Genomic DNA, 15347 nt, shown 5'->3' with positions numbered 1-15347 from the left:
TGGACTTACCCGCAGCGCGGACAGGGGGCGAGACGACTTGCCCGAGGGGGGGGGGGGGGCGAGGCGCGGGGAGGGCGGGAGGGAGGGGTACGGCGGGGGCGGGGACAGGGGGGGCGCGGCGCACGCCTCCCTCCCTCTCTCCCTCCCCCCCCCCCCCAGCGGGTGGTGCGGCCCGCTCGGCGGAGGGCGGGGAGTCGGGCGCGGCGCCTCCCTGCTCGCTGCTAAACGCGGCCGGAGCCGGGCGCGGGGCGGCGGCAGCGGGACGGAGCCGGAGCCCGAGCCCGGCACGGAGCACAGCGCCTGGGAGCCGAGCCCGGAGCATGGCCGGGGCTGGGGCCGCGGCCGCGGCTGCTCCCCCCGCAGCCCGCGGGGAACTTTTCCCCGCGGCCGGTGCCTCCTGGCGGCGGCGGTGGCGGCGCTTGGGCTCGGCGGCGCCCGGCGGGCCGGGGCTGGGGCTGCTGGGGCTGCTGGTGTCCCGCCTGTGCTGCGGTAAGGCCGGCGGGAGCGGCGGGGAAACTTCGCGGCGAGGGGGGAGAGGAGAGGAGAGGAGAGAACGGGGTGGGGGGGGGGGGCGCGGCGCTCGCTGCCGTTGGGCTGCGGCGGGGACCGTTAGCGCCGTTAGCACCGTTAGCAAGGGGGGCGCCGGGGAAGTTGGGCCGGGGCTGCGGGAGTGTCCCGGGCCTGCCCCGGGGCTTCCCTCGGCCCCTCCCGACCTCTCTGTGGGCAGCCCCCGTCCTGCCCCGGCTCGGGGGCGGCGGGGAGCGGGGAAGCGCTGGGGCAGGGAGCGAGCGGCTGGCTGCCGGCTGCGCTCCCGCATGCGATAGTCTCCCCCCTCTGGCAACGATGCGGCGCTCAGGAAGGTGGCAGCGCCTGCCCCAGCCGAGCCGCCTCGGGACGGCCGGCCAGCCCCCGGCGGGCCTGCGGGGGGGCCCCGCGCTGGTGGCGTTTGTGGGGTTTTTAACGGGGTGTCAGCCGTCGCGCCGAGTAAGCGGAGCGGGGTCGGTCGCCTTGCGGGGTGCGCTCCGTGGCGGAGCGCTGCAGGAAGTGCTGGAGACCTAGTTTCGTCCCCTTGTAAATTGGTCCGGCAGTGAGCTTCCAGCATGAGGCTGTGGAGCTCTTAGGCAATAGCAAGCGCTTATCAGGCAGAGTTGGGCTTTGTTTGTGGTGACTCCCTCGCTATGAAGGAGGTGCTACAGTTGAAAACGAGGGTTTGAAGGCTTAGTTTACATAGGGTTGGCGAACTTGCTGTGGTAGCACGTTTTGCACTCAGGATCAAACAAAGGGTTCAGATTTCTGCTCTTTTAAGGTGAACAAGTTTTAGATGAAGACTTGACATAACCTTCCGAAGCTGTTTATACATCTAAATGTGAAGGTAATAGTAACGCGAAGTTCAGAGCATCCATGTGCTGTGTCATGTGGTGGCTTTCTATTTCAGTCCTGATGAGTGTAAATCAGATGTCAGTTTTCCCAGATTGCTTTTGGCATATGTGAACTTGACCGATAACACTTGAGAACATCTGCCAGAAGTTTTGAAGTGTAATCTAAGCAAAGAATGAGGAAATCTTAAAGTGCAAATGACTCCTGGACTGAGAGGTCAGGAGCAGGGGAAAAGAGTTTTTGGTCACTATCTTAGTGCTTAGTGAACTCTTTTCCTTCCCCTGAAATTTCCCACAGTTGTTTTCCTTCTCTCTGGAACTGTCAAAGATAAGTGTGAAGGGGCGGGGTGTGTGGGAGGGAGAACGCATATATGTACAATGGCTGTAGCTTTTAATAATGCTGGTGTCATCTCACATAAATCGGTTCTGAGTGTGATTAGATGTTGACGGTACCCAAGACTGCTCATTACTTTTCATCACTGTTTTTTTCTGCTGGCTGGTCAGTGCTGATAATGCTGGAAAAAGGAAGAATTGAAAACAGCGCCACCAGAAAAACCTAGCAGAAAACATTCAATATAAAATCAAACCTTTCTTTACTCAATCACTTTTGACTGACAGCTAGAAATGATGATTTATTTGATCTGTATTTCATCAGAGAAATATTACCCCAAAAAAGCTCAAGTGGGATGGAAGAGAAAACGTATGTGAAATCTGAAGCAACAGCAACCCCTGGATTTTCTGAGTCAAGACAGAGCTATGTTAATAAACATTGCCTTTTTTCAGTAAAACGGGGCTACCAAGTTCAGCTTATGTGTACAATTAGTTCTACCAGTTACTTCTCCATATAATGCTGCTTGATGCAATGAAGTATGTACTAAGCTTATACAATAAAAACTAGTGTGGTTTGGAAGTAGGGGAAATGCATGACATGCATAGCAAATGTTACCCTAACTCTTGATCGATGAAATAGTGTGTGTATTGTCAAGTATTTTTCAGCTATGCTGAGTAGGTGGACCTGTGAGCTACGGAATAAGGAATTGGTCATAATTTCAGTACACAACTAGTTTTCATAACGATGTTGTTCTTGGAGTGTAAGCATGAATTAAAGAGAAACCAGGCAGAATTTTAAGGTGACCAGAAAGAAACAATGTATACTGTGTTTTTCAGTGACTTTGTTGAGGGAAAAATGTATCTTGCAATTTGAGTACTTGGTTATGTTTAGCTTCTTTATAAAACAAGAAAAAAATAAGCATTTGTGGGACATATCCTTTTAATTTTAGAGGGGTAGAAACAGTCTCCTAAAACATCCTGCAGTACAGACTACCTGGGTGTAGTGGAGCTGGAAGGACAGCTACATGGGTTGGGTTAGAAAGGTGTGAAAAAGATACAAATACAAGTATGCAGCGTACCATATACAGAAGTGATGTTGTCAATAAAGCTAAGGAAATTCCTGTGTAATTATTAACCAGAACAATCTAGTTGACTGGGAATTTTATTATGACTTTCAGGCTAAGTCATGATAAAAATATGAGATCAAACAAACAAGGTTACTACGTGGGGCAAGAGGAAGTACAGCCGTGCACTGAGAAGACAATACAAGCCTTTTGTGTACAGGGAGGAAAGAGGACAGTGATAATGGCTTAGGAATTCGTGTCTGAGTATGTGTTTTCAGAAGATGGAGGGGAAATAAATGCACTTCGAAAAGGCTTTAGGAGACACAATAAGACGATAGTAAGAGGAGGAGGAATAGTGTAGAACAGATTCCAATACTTGGGGAGAGTGAAATACTGGTACGTTATGTAGCTGGTACAGCAGTGTGTGCAGCATCTGTGTGGTGAGACAGAACAACTGCACTGGAAGACACAACAGTAACCTCTGACAGAGGAAGAGTTAAATACGGATCGTTTCATAATCAGCAAAAAATGAAACCAGAGGTTTGTCCAGCTCATACTTCAGTTTAACTCGAAATAATAAATAATCTACAGTTTTGGAACAGTTCTTCGCTCTGTTTCGTTGCGGTAGGTCTGTTGTGTTTAAGATCACTGTTAGCCTGTATTTATTTTACATGAGCACCACAGTTTAACTACAATGTTAGCATCTACATTTACTAAAATATATTGTATAGGCTTGTTCTTGACTGCTATTTAAATATTAGACAAGACTTTTTTAACATGCAATGTAACATGTAAATAAAAGTAACAGCTGAGGTGCTCTAGCTGGTGGAAATGGTTATAAAACTTGCATGGAGAGGGTGAAAGCAGGTGGTAGGTTTTATATTCATCAGTGTTAATTGGCATCCTTATGTTTCATTAATACTAAACTTCATGATTGCTGTAACACTTTAGCTTCTGATATGCAAGAACACCTGTAGACATATGGAAGTGAAATGTAATGTTACCTTGAGGTGCTGAGATCTGAATACTTTAGGTATTATAAAAATTTGTGATGACTTGTTACCCACTTAAGCTGTGTGAAGATGGAGCTGTTTCTTGATCTAAACAATGTGTTTCTCTCTTTATTGCTGCCTTAAATAACATAATTGTATGTCATGGAGTGTGAATGTTTCCTCTTGAGCAAAAGAGGACTCAGGCAGGATTTATTTCTTTTAAGACTGCAGTGCCATGTATCTCTTTCAGATATATGATCAGTGTAAATTTTTTTTCCCATCCCCTCTATGTATCATGGCTCCCAGGATGATACTGGAAAGCAGGGCTGCTCTACAGCAGGAGAAGCGAAAGTGTGCTGTCTCTGCAGAGCATCTAAATCAGCTGATTACCTTTTGGATGCTGATAGTCGAAGCTTTCAAAGTATGCAACATCACGAGTGTAAATGGATCTGCTGGGGATATGCTTTATCAGCCAGCTATGTATGGGGCTGATGAGCATTTCTAGGGTCTGTTGAAAAGCTCAGTTAGGAGCTCTGTGGTCTGAAGTTTAAGTCTCAGTGCTTTCAAATGAAGTCAGTAGTGAATGAAAGTAGGGCAGTATACCCGCTGTACAAACTGGTGCAAATTAATCTTACTGATGGCTGACAGCTTGCTGTCCCATTCTAGACTGTCGTTGCTGTGGAAGTAGCCCTCACCTCTGTCTTGGGACTGAAGGCAACCTTGGGTTTCTCCTATGTGCAGACACGGTTTGCACCACAATCCATGGCTACTGACTGACTAGGCAAGTCTTCAGTGAAGTGAGGGAGCTCATGTCAATTGCGTTGCATGCAGGTGTCATAGTCCTGGTACATAACATCTCAAAGATGAGCTGTGCGGTAACCCAGAGCTTGAAGGCATAGCACAATAAATTCCGAGTCACAGTTTGAAAACAAAACTTTCTCATGCTATTAAACAGATAACAACTTCAAGTTGTTCTCCATCTCATTCCTTTCAGCTAATTAACTTTTAGACTTGGGACTGTTTCAAATATCAACTGATAAATAAGTCTCTGTTAATGAGTTACTAGCAGAACAAAAATATCGGGAAGAATAAAGTACTTCTGAAGAGCCGAAACCTGGGTCTCTGTCTTCTGTCCTTCTACCTGTGACTTCCTGAGTATTGGAAGCTGTTATGATCAAGCTGTACATCGGCAAGATAGTGAGAAAGTTGCTATGAGTTCAGGTACTGAAAAGTAATAAGCTTCCGGACTCGCCTCCTTAATCACTTCTGTGTTCTTCTGTTCAATATTTTTTGTGCCTTTGGAGCCTTCTCAAGTACTACATGGAAGTAAAAGCCATTTAAATACTGCAATACATAAAAATAAATGGCATGGCTTTGCCTCTGCCACATGAAACCCAGTCAAGTGTAGTTTGTCTAGAGCTGAGTGGAGTATTAGAATTACTTGCAGCAGTGGATGGTTCTCGCTGCTTATTTTTGTTCTTCCTATATCAGATTTTCTTGTGAGTTTCAGGAGACCAAATGGTCTCCTCTTCTCAATGAGTCTGTTACTAAAAATGACAGTTTTTAAGCTTGTCCTCAGTATCTTCCTGTAGTTAGTTTGAACTGACAGGATATTTTCCTTGAATGACTGTTCTATATGTCTAGTGTGCTAGTGGTATCACTGTAATGCAGTAGCAAGCACAGAATTTAATGTTATCCAAGTTGCAGTCTCTGCCCAAGAAAGGTACTGAAAGGCTAGTCAAGCAGGTTTCCATGTCTGAAGTGCATAATAAAAGGGTGGAGGTAATGAGCTGAACTAGCTTGATGAGCTCCTTGCTTTCTGACCTGTTGTCTTCCTTAGTCTTCAGTCAGAGGATTACAAACTAGAGTTTGGCTGAAGTTCTTAATCTTGTTCTGTGTGGGCCATCTTTGTCCACTTCTTTTGCTGCTTTAATTGGAATACCATGTTGCATGTGATTAAGCTGGAAAATAATTATTGCTGAGACAAGCATGCTTCTGAACATGCTATTGGACGAATGGCTGCTGGAGGTCGAACTGGGAAAAACCGAGGTTATTTTTCTAAGTAACCAGCTTTGCTTGATTTCTCTGCAGTGTACTTCATCTGGTGGAACAGTATTTGCCTTGATCAAGTCTAAGTTAAATAGCAGCAAATGCAAGGAACTTCTTCATGGTAACAGATGAACTGACTTTGGACTTCTGTTAATCTTTTTCTTTTTTTTTTTTCAGTTACTTAAATGAGATTTCCTCACATTGCCCTACAATTTCTCCTACCTTCCTGTTGGCCTTTGCAACAATAAAAAAACATGCTTTATCAACTCTGCTACAAATGATTACTGGAGGTCAGTGAGGCCAGAAAAGACCTGGGAAGCCTAATTCTGTGTCTGTATGTGCTTCTGATGGTTGATGTTTGTTTGTACTATAAAAACTGACCAAACAGCCCTTCTCCAGCGGTGTCACTTCTGTGCTTTAAACACTTTAGTGCACTTGTGACTTCCTAAGGTAGACTTCCTTGAAACAGGAACCATGTCGTTATGCCTTCATTAAGGTACTGTAGCATTTATCTCTACAGCTAAAGAAAACAAACATGGGAATTGAATGGTTGTAAACATACCATTAATCACTTCGTACAAGATGGGAGTACACACAGTTGCAGTGCGTTGTTGGTAGCTGAGGTAGCATAGAAGAGCCTGCTTCTGGTAGCTAGGAAGTGCTATACACCAATTGGTTCCAGATACCCTGTACAGGAAGGAGCATACTAAGTTTAGGTGGCATTCTGCATAGCTGCATTTTGGCATTTGGTGGTATCAGAGATAGCTCAAGCTTCTGGACATAGCTTATGTGTCTAAGACAACTTCAGTTCAACAGCTGTAAAACAGGCTTTTGACTATAGTGAAATGTCTTGATGATTGAAGCTGACAAGTCAGTGGTTTCGCATAAACATCTAATAGTGTACATTAGCTCCTGACAAATGTGAATGTACTCAAGTGTGGAAGAAATTTTATGTAAGCTTCTTATAAGATCATATAAGAATACTGCTGAGAGTATTCTCTTTTAAAGAGGTGAAAACTGTGGGACTCAATGGAAATATTAACAGAAGTTCCCTTGGTTGATGAAGTTTGAGAGCTAGTCTACTGCTGTGTTTCCTGAGACTTGGGAGGCACACTTCAGGTGTGTTAAACTGATGTGTCTGCAAATATGTGAGTAAACACAGTTCTGTTGTCTCCACAATTTGAGGCTGGTATGAAAAGAGATCATGAATTGATTTCTGTGAGTTCATAGGATGTGGCTATGGGCAAAGGAACAACAGTATTACCTTAGTATGAGAGTACTAAGGCTTCAATAATTTTTGAACAAGATTGCTGAGAAAGTCCTTGTAGCCAGACTGAGTTACAATTTAAGTAAGTGGACTAAAGTGAGTAAAAAAAGCTGTGTGTGCAGCTGGCCTTAGAAGGATTGTATCAGCTATCCCATGTCCAGCTGGAGGCTTGTTACTGGTATGTTTCGTCAGGTATATGTACTGGGACAGTCTGTCTTAACACCAACCATCCATGCAAATCAGTAAGAAACTTCCATTAAGTTTGTGGATGATAACGTGTTGGGAGGGGTAATGGGTATTATGGAGGCTAGGGCTAATTGAGTCAGAGGTCTGCAGGTGTGAACCTCAAGAAATTCAACAAAGGCAAAACTTAAATCTTTCTGGGGCAGAATGACCCCATGCAGCAGCAGCATGGATGTGGTGTGAACTGGAGAAAAGAAGCTTTACAGGAGAGAAGCTGGAGTCCTTATTGGGTCAGCAGCACACCTTTGGGGGGTGAAGGCATAGCCACACAGTTCTGGGGAATCCAAATTCCTGGCTACAGTGGCTTAGAGGGTGAGAGAAAACCAAGGCTAGATCTCCTTAGAGGCCCGCAGAGGAAGGGGAAGAGGAACAGACACAAGCTACGTGAAGGGAAATTCCAGTAATGTGTTAATGCTCCTTCCTACAAGGCAGATTGAGCACTGAAACATGCTGTAGAGTTTTTGTCCTTGAAGGTATTCAGAACTAGATGATGGTATGACCCTGAGCCACGTAATCTGAATTCAAAGTTGGTCCTGCTTTAGGTTGGGGTTGTATACCCTACAGAAGTCCTAGTTGAAATAAGCCTTAGCTTTTGCACATGAGTAGGCAGCAACTAGAATAACTAGTAGTTGCTTGCTGTGGAAGAAGTGTAGAACTACTTACACATTTCAAGCTTAAACAAACGTGAAGTATTTGTGGAGTCTGAAACAAGGTTGTCCTATAAAGTGGCTTGATTTATAGATTAAGAATGATTAAAAGTTTAAATGAAAATTGGTTCTCATTGTTAACCCCAACAGTATGTAATAACTTAGGAAGAATTTCTGCTAGTTCAGTACGTAGCCAGTGAGACCAGTCTCTTACAGCACACAGCACAAATATGGCAAATTGATTTTGGCAGTAAATATAGAAGCTATTATAAAGCATTCTTGTGCTTGGCTATCAGTAACAGACTTATGGTCCTGATGTAGATCACTGACAAAAAAAAAAGGGTTAACTTGGTGGAATGATTGGTAATGCTGCCCTCCAGTGCAGTGTCAGCAATGCAGGAAGCAGCACACATCCCTGTAACTTTGTAATGTAATAGAAAATTAATCGGATCTTGCAATGGACAGCTGAGCTTTAGTCATTGTATTTCATGACTTTGCTGCTGACGAAATGTGGTCACTTCATATTGCATGGTATGGCTGAAGTTGTGAATTACTGACAGATAGCATTCCAGCTGTACAAGTACAAGGAAATGCAAAGCTTATGCTTAGCCACCTTCGTGGACTTGTGACTTCGTTGATATCTGTAGTACAAATTACAACATAACTTCTCCTGTAAACCTCAGTTCCTAGAGTAGGTGTTACATGCTTAATATCTGAGGAAGGACAACACCGTGTATAGAAAGGGAAGGACTGGAGGAGTAGCCTCCTGCTTGAGGGAATTGGAGCTTTCCTGGGGAATGAGAGTTTCATCCCTTCACTTAGAAAAGCATTACGCACCAGTGTTCCTCAGAAGTTTTCTTTTTTCTTTTTTTTTTTTTTTTTTCTTTAGCAGTTCTGTAATCCCTGTGGGAGGTATACTTGTGGGGACAGGGAATGCTGAATGCTTAAAGCTGTTGCAGTATGCTTATAAGGACAGTTTCTTCCTTAAAAATCAGTTTCACAAAAAAAAAAAAAATATAAAAATGGTTGGGTGCTTAACTTAAAAATTCACGTCTGTACAAATTCTTTTGGTACTTCATGCTAAAGTTTTCTGTAAGGACTGTTCACTCCATCAACACCAAATGCTGCTGGCGGTCTCCAAGTGTTCTGTCTCCATTAGTACTGGCTAGGCCTGTCAGCATAGCGGGAACTTGACTGACCTTCACAGAAATGTCAACTGAAAGGTGTTGTGACAGCTTTTTTCATGTTTAAGGAAGCTTATTAACTTACTGGCTGCTAGCTGAGGTTTGTCCTGATGGAGTTGTAACTGAAACTGTGGTCTTAGCAGTTTTAATCATCAGATGGAAGACATGAAAATTGCTTAGTGGTTTCATTGTGTGTTTGCACTTTGTTCTGTGCATCTTAATAGTCTCCTGTTGTGTGTAAAAGACTTCATGCCATTGGAAAGAAAAGGGAGGTAATAGTTAACAGAGTTTACGCTGGGTCTTTGAGGCACCCCATCTGCTGACCTGATGTGAAGTCTTTAGAGGTTTCTACTTTGGATCCAGGTTTTAGTGGGGAGAATAACTTTGATTTAAATGAGTAATCTTTGTAGATATGCTTGCACCCACCAAGAATGGTAACCCTAAGCATTTTCAAGAGTGACTAAAGAACTTGGGGGCAAGGGTGAAGGATGGAAGTGCAGAGACAACAAACCAGTTGGCTTTCTGAATGAAGGAAAAAGATTTGGGTTAACAGTGAATGTATCTAGCAGGTCAGCACCTGGCTGCATGGCTGGTGCTGCAGATTGGGCTTTGACTCGTCTGACCACTGTTCTCCTTGAGAAACAAGGACTGCTGAGGCAGAGATTAGGTCTATTTGAGAGATTAAAGTGGGAGTTTGTTTTCCAATGGATTTGTTAACTTCTGAGGAGGGCTTCAAGCATGTTGGAATACTCACACGCTTCTATGTAAGCCAAAGTGAAAACATGAGGAATGATGAACAAGTGTACAAAGGGGACTTAATGGGAGATGCTTTTGACTCCTGTTGACAAGGCAGCACGAAAAGGAATCCTATCTGTACTGCCCATGTGCAAGTGCATCCAGCATGGCAAATGAACAGCCTGAATTGCACATCTGTGCTGAAGTAGTATTGTAGTGTCACAAACCATCCAGGGGATGCTTGGGATATGTTCAAGTCAATTTTTTGTCGGAGGTGACCATGGACTGACTAAGCAAGAGCCTGTACTTACATTCACAAAGAACTGGTTGTAACAGTCGATGGTAGCCTTGACTTAAGTGATTTTGAGTCCTGGGTTTGAAATCCTGAGAGGACTAAATAGCCTTGATAGTAGTAATTGTGGACTGTGGAAGAGATGATTTCACCTTACACAGTAATCTGCTTGTCATGTTCGCATGGGGAAACTGCTCCAGTGAGCAAATGATCTGAGAACAGCTGACTGTCTTCAAGGGGGAAAAAAACCTGCAAACTACAAGAAATGGCTGCCGCGATGTGTTGGAAATCCATGCTGATAGTCTGTCAGACCTGTTGGAAGAATGGAGAACTCATGGCTGAGGCTCAGCAAAATAAGCCAAGTCTGTGGAAGGTTGAAGCAGGAGAACCATGAAGGAAGTATCTGAGAGCGCAGGTACAGAGCAGCAGAGCTCAAGCTTGGTGCAGCTGGAATGACTAAAGGATGCTAAAGGCTGACAGGAGGGCTTCTATTACTATATTGGCAACAAAAGAAAAATTAAAGGGTATGTGTGCATGCTTGTCAGTGGGGTTGGGGACCTTGTAAGGAGGGATATGGGGAAAACAGCAAGATGTACAATACATTTTGTTTTGGTTTTCACCGGTGAGTCCTGCCCTCTGGCCTCCTAGTTCCCGAAGTATACTAGTAGAGCCATTGACATGTAGCATTATGCACTGTAGAGGAAGATAATGTTGAAGAGTATTTAAGTCATTGCATGTATTTGAGACCATGGGCTGACAAATCCGCTTCTGAGGGTGCAGAGTGAGTTGGCTTATGTCACTGCTGTTGCCTTTGAAAACTGTTCATGAGCTGAGGTTTCTGGCAAGTGGAAAAAGCAATACCACGTCCATCTTGAGGTAAGGAGGACTCACGAAACTATGGTCTGATCAGTCTTGCCTCAGTCTTTGGAAAGATTGTAGACCAAATCAACCTCCAGGCCTGTTTAGGTGTGTGATGGCCAAGGAGGTGGTTGGGAGTGGCTTGAAGGGTGGTATTCAGTTAAGCTGTGTCCAACTGGTGGCTTAATTGGTATTGGGGCGAATTTAATTTCCTGTATTTAAAGACAGGGTGGTGTTTACTGCAAGTTTGCGGGAGATGCCAACCCAGGGTACCATTAACAGTAGGAGGCAGGAGTGCTACTTCGATGGACCTCAGTATGCTGGAGAAACAGGCTGGCTGCAGCCTCACGGAGCTCAGCAATGGCAAGTGCCAAGTCCCACATCTGGACTGGAAAAACCATATGCAATAGTATGGGCTGTGGTCCAGTGCTCTCAAAGGTAGCCTAGCAGGCACAGATGTGGAGTCCTGGGGAACAATAAATACAGCATGTGTCAGCAGTTTGCCCCCACGGCAAAGCAAGACAGCCATGTCTTGGGCTGTTGAGCGTGACTGCAGGTCAAGGGAAGTGATCCTTTGCCTCTGGCACTGGAGCACAGTGCTTAGCTGAGGACTTGCGAGTACAGGGAAGGTGCTGAGGTACCAGAGTGAGCCCTGCGGCAGGCCACGGTGCTCACTGGCTGGAGCAAGAGTGTATGAGGAGAAACTGACGGAGCTGGGCTTCCTCTTCCTGGAAGAGGGGAGGGAGTCCTGCTGCCTGCAGCTGCCTGAGGGAATGTGCCAAGAAAACGGAGCCAGGAGTTCCTCAGAGGTGCAGCACAAGGAATTTATAAGGAATATAAAGCTGGAGTGTGGGAAACTCCAGGTCAATGTAAGGAGGGAAAAAATGCTTCTGAGGGATCTCAGATACCGGAGAGGGTTCCCAAATTGGCTGAGGACTTTAATTCTATGGCAACATGTAAAACTTGACTGGATGAGGCTCCATGCACAATGATATAACCAGACCGTATTTGAGCAGAGCTAGGTGGCTTGGTCTGACAGGTTAAATCTGCAATGGGTGTAGAACACGCTCATGCAATTTATACTCAGAAATAGACAGTAGTTTTCTCTGTTTATCTAGTAGGATGTGTGTTGCAGTTACCCTTGCAATTACTATAGCAGTGTTATAACTGTGGAGCAGGACAGTGTTGTTTTAGCTTACAGTGAAAGGCAGCAACTTGCAACGATAGAATCTTAGTGATGATTTTGCATTTTGTTTTCAGTTCTGGCTGCAGTTGCCTTGCGGTTCTGTGTAGGTAATGACAAGTTTATTATATGGTAGTGCTGAGACAACAGCTATGTAACTTGAAAGGGACATTGTTGGACTTAAGTGTGCATGCTGAAATAACAAGCCCTGTTCTAGCAAGTTAGTGGCTAAGTTACGTAGGTTACACTGCTAATTCACTGATCATGTCCTGATTTTGCAGTGACGGAGGAGTGGTAGGCTGTAACTTCTCAGATGTGACTTATTGCCAAACCCCTTTACTCTTCACATTTAAAAAAATAGTTAGCAGGTATTGTAATAACATGAAGTATCTTTTAAGGAAGAGATGTTTGAACTCTGAAAGTCTCAGAGGAAGTGTGGGGAGGGTATTTATCTAACCAAACCTTCAGTTAGTAGTTACTGTGGCCTTGCTAAGCCTTGTCCTGTGAAGAATTCATTCAGTGAAAGCTACAGTGCTGGGCCATGCTGGCGAAGACTAGAATGTTGTGTTTGGTGTTTTTCTGGAATATGAAACCTTGTTCAACATGCTGTCAGCAACAACAAGTTACATATGAATAAAGGTAGGTTACCTTAAGAAACAGTGGTAGATAATTAAAGCAATCTGACTAGTGTAGACGGATGTTTGATGTACGCAAGGCCTTCTTTGTGGAGGAGAGGAGTAACTTAGATTCCTTATATCCTCTGAACTGTTCGTGTACTTGGAGACAAAATCTGGAATACATGATGGATGCTTCCTTGAAGTGATGGCTTTGTGTTATCACTGAAAGAGCATATGGGGCAAGACACCCTCTGTAGTTGAGGAGGGGGGAACTTAGCATGTTATGTGCTTACATATAAATAGGTTGTCTGCCCATCCTTCAGGTACTGTATTCAGTTTTGCTTCCTTGATCTTAAAAAAAAAAAAAAAAAAAAAAAGCCTTAGGTTGAATAAATCAGAGGAGGGCAACAAGGATCAAAGGTATGGAAGGGGGCTTGTATATGTTGCAGGCAAAGAATCCTTAGTTGAGGAAAAGATTCCTTAGGAGGAAGGAGAGGAAGGGATATGATGGCATCAGTGAAATCATAATCATGAGCTACGTCTAAAATGTGTGTGCACTACAATGTGTCAACTAGTAGAGTGCAAAAAGCAGGGCTACCTCAAAGCTAAAAGGGGTCAAGCTACAAACACAGATTTTGTTTTTTCTTTTTTTGTGAACTGATGGCAAGGATGTTGGTACGCCTTGTCAGAGGATGCTGTGGTTGCAAAAAGCTGGTGATACCAATGAGAGATGGACTGTTACTGAGAAAACAGTGGTGAGTTAAATTGACAGGTCAGGTTAGGGTTGGGCCACCTGAAAGTATTAGGAGTAAATGATTGTCCTGACATCTTGCTGTTTGCTATGCTTCCACACTAATCTCATCTTGTTGATTATTTCCCTTGTGGGAGCACAAATGCAGTTTCCCTAGTATGACAACTTAAGCTATTAGGTTACCAGGTCATGAGGAGTGCAGGGGAAAAAAATCTCAGTATGGAACTACCTTCTTCATCAAAGGTCTTTCTGTTACAGCATCTTACTCAATTTTTGAAAGTTGAGGCTACAGAGATGGTCTTGGTGACTTAATGCTTCACATCTACAGGCATACTCAGTAGTAGAAGGGTTCTTACTTGGTAGTAGTTGGCAGTATGTGTAAATCAGGACCTTCACTGGGGTGTTGTCTCTGAGAACAAAGATGACTGCTTCCAGTCCTTCCTTGTGGATCATATTTAAGGGCTTGGAACATGCTTTGTTAGCTTTCAAACCTAGATTCCCTAGGTGGCTACTATGTGAAGTACAGTGTTGTGGTTGAAAAACTCCAAATGAGACCTTACTGATGTTGGCTAGAAAAGAGTTTCTCTTTGTTGGTGTAGTCTAGGCTGGGACTTTGAATTATTGAAATATAATCACCATCTACTTAAACTTCATTTGACTTGGTGAACCTTCTTTGTTCTCTAACCAGCTGAGTAACATCCTGTGTCTGTTACTGGTACATGTTCATACTGACTATTGTTCTAATTTGGTCCCATTATAACTTGAAGTTTTCTTTTGCTTTTCAGGCTGACTGGGAGAGACTTACGTCTAACTTCTTTTTCTGTCTCTAATGCAGTTAGCAGCCCAACAAAGATGCAGAACAGAAGCACAGCGCTCCTTTTGACCTCCTGCTGTATCTGTTAGCTAGCTGTTTCTGTTAACTATTCAAACTCGATGCCACATAGGAGGACGTCAGTATTTTCTTCCGGCTCAGTGTGTCAGGACTACTTATGTTGTGTTTCAAAAGAATTTGAAGATCATTTGGAACTTTATAACAAACCTTCCCATCAAAAAGTTTGAGTGGTAACTTGAGCAACTGCCTGTTGATCTCCCTAGTTTTTCTTTAAGTATATTAATACCTATTCATTTGGTATTTGGGGATAAATACATTCAAAGAGGAAGAGGAAGCATTTCGTGCTTCTGGGTGGAAGAGGTATATATATCTACAGTGAGCTTGTATACTACTAGTAGGATTGGAAGAAGTAGGGCTGAAGGTATGTTCTCCTCTAGTCCTGCTTTTGAGCCTCACCCAATTCCTGGGAAAAGAGCACCTTGCTGTCTTGCTTGCTCTTCGTTAAAGGGGATGGGATTGAGAGGTTTGTCTGTTTAAACTGATGTTTGGAATGTTTGTTGCAGAACATCTTCCAGCTGCCTTATAGATCACTTCACTCATTAGTTCAACATGTCTTGTAAACATCTGAACGCATGGTATTGGGGTAAACATAAGTACTTTAATTTGCAGTGTGTTAACATGTGTAGAAGATTATAATTCAAGAGCATGTAAAACACAGTGATGCTAGCATGGTTTAAGTTGAAATTCCAGAGGAAGTTTTCAAGTTGCTAAGGCTTCATAAACATTCTCTGTGAGTAGTTAGATTTAAAGCTTTAACCTTATAAAACTGGCTTTCTGAGATTGTCCTTGACAACTCAATTTGAATCATGAGCCTAACCTTCTTTTTTTTTTTTTTTTAATTTTTTCCTTTTGTGTCTTAGATTGTAT

General features: G+C 43.8%; 1 protein-coding gene across 3 annotated transcripts in view; it reads left to right on the top strand.

Moving 5' to 3' along the window:
* Positions 1-207: 207 nt before the first annotated feature.
* Positions 208-15347, top strand: part of NECTIN3 (nectin cell adhesion molecule 3) — a 62985-nt gene continuing 47845 nt past the window's right edge. For all 3 annotated transcript variants that reach the window (XM_084306045.1, XM_084306046.1, XM_084306044.1), the window contains exon 1: positions 208-489. In XM_084306045.1, coding sequence (XP_084162171.1) covers positions 321-489 — 169 coding nt within the window. In that variant the 5' untranslated portion in view covers positions 208-320. The remainder of the gene's footprint in view (positions 490-15347) is intronic.

This window comes from Netta rufina (genome assembly GCF_964035555.1).
Source record: "Netta rufina genome assembly, chromosome: 1".
NCBI classification, from domain to species: Eukaryota; Metazoa; Chordata; class Aves; order Anseriformes; family Anatidae; genus Netta; species Netta rufina.
Note: the sequence above shows the minus strand (reverse complement) of the source record. Positions and strands in the feature narration are given on the sequence as shown.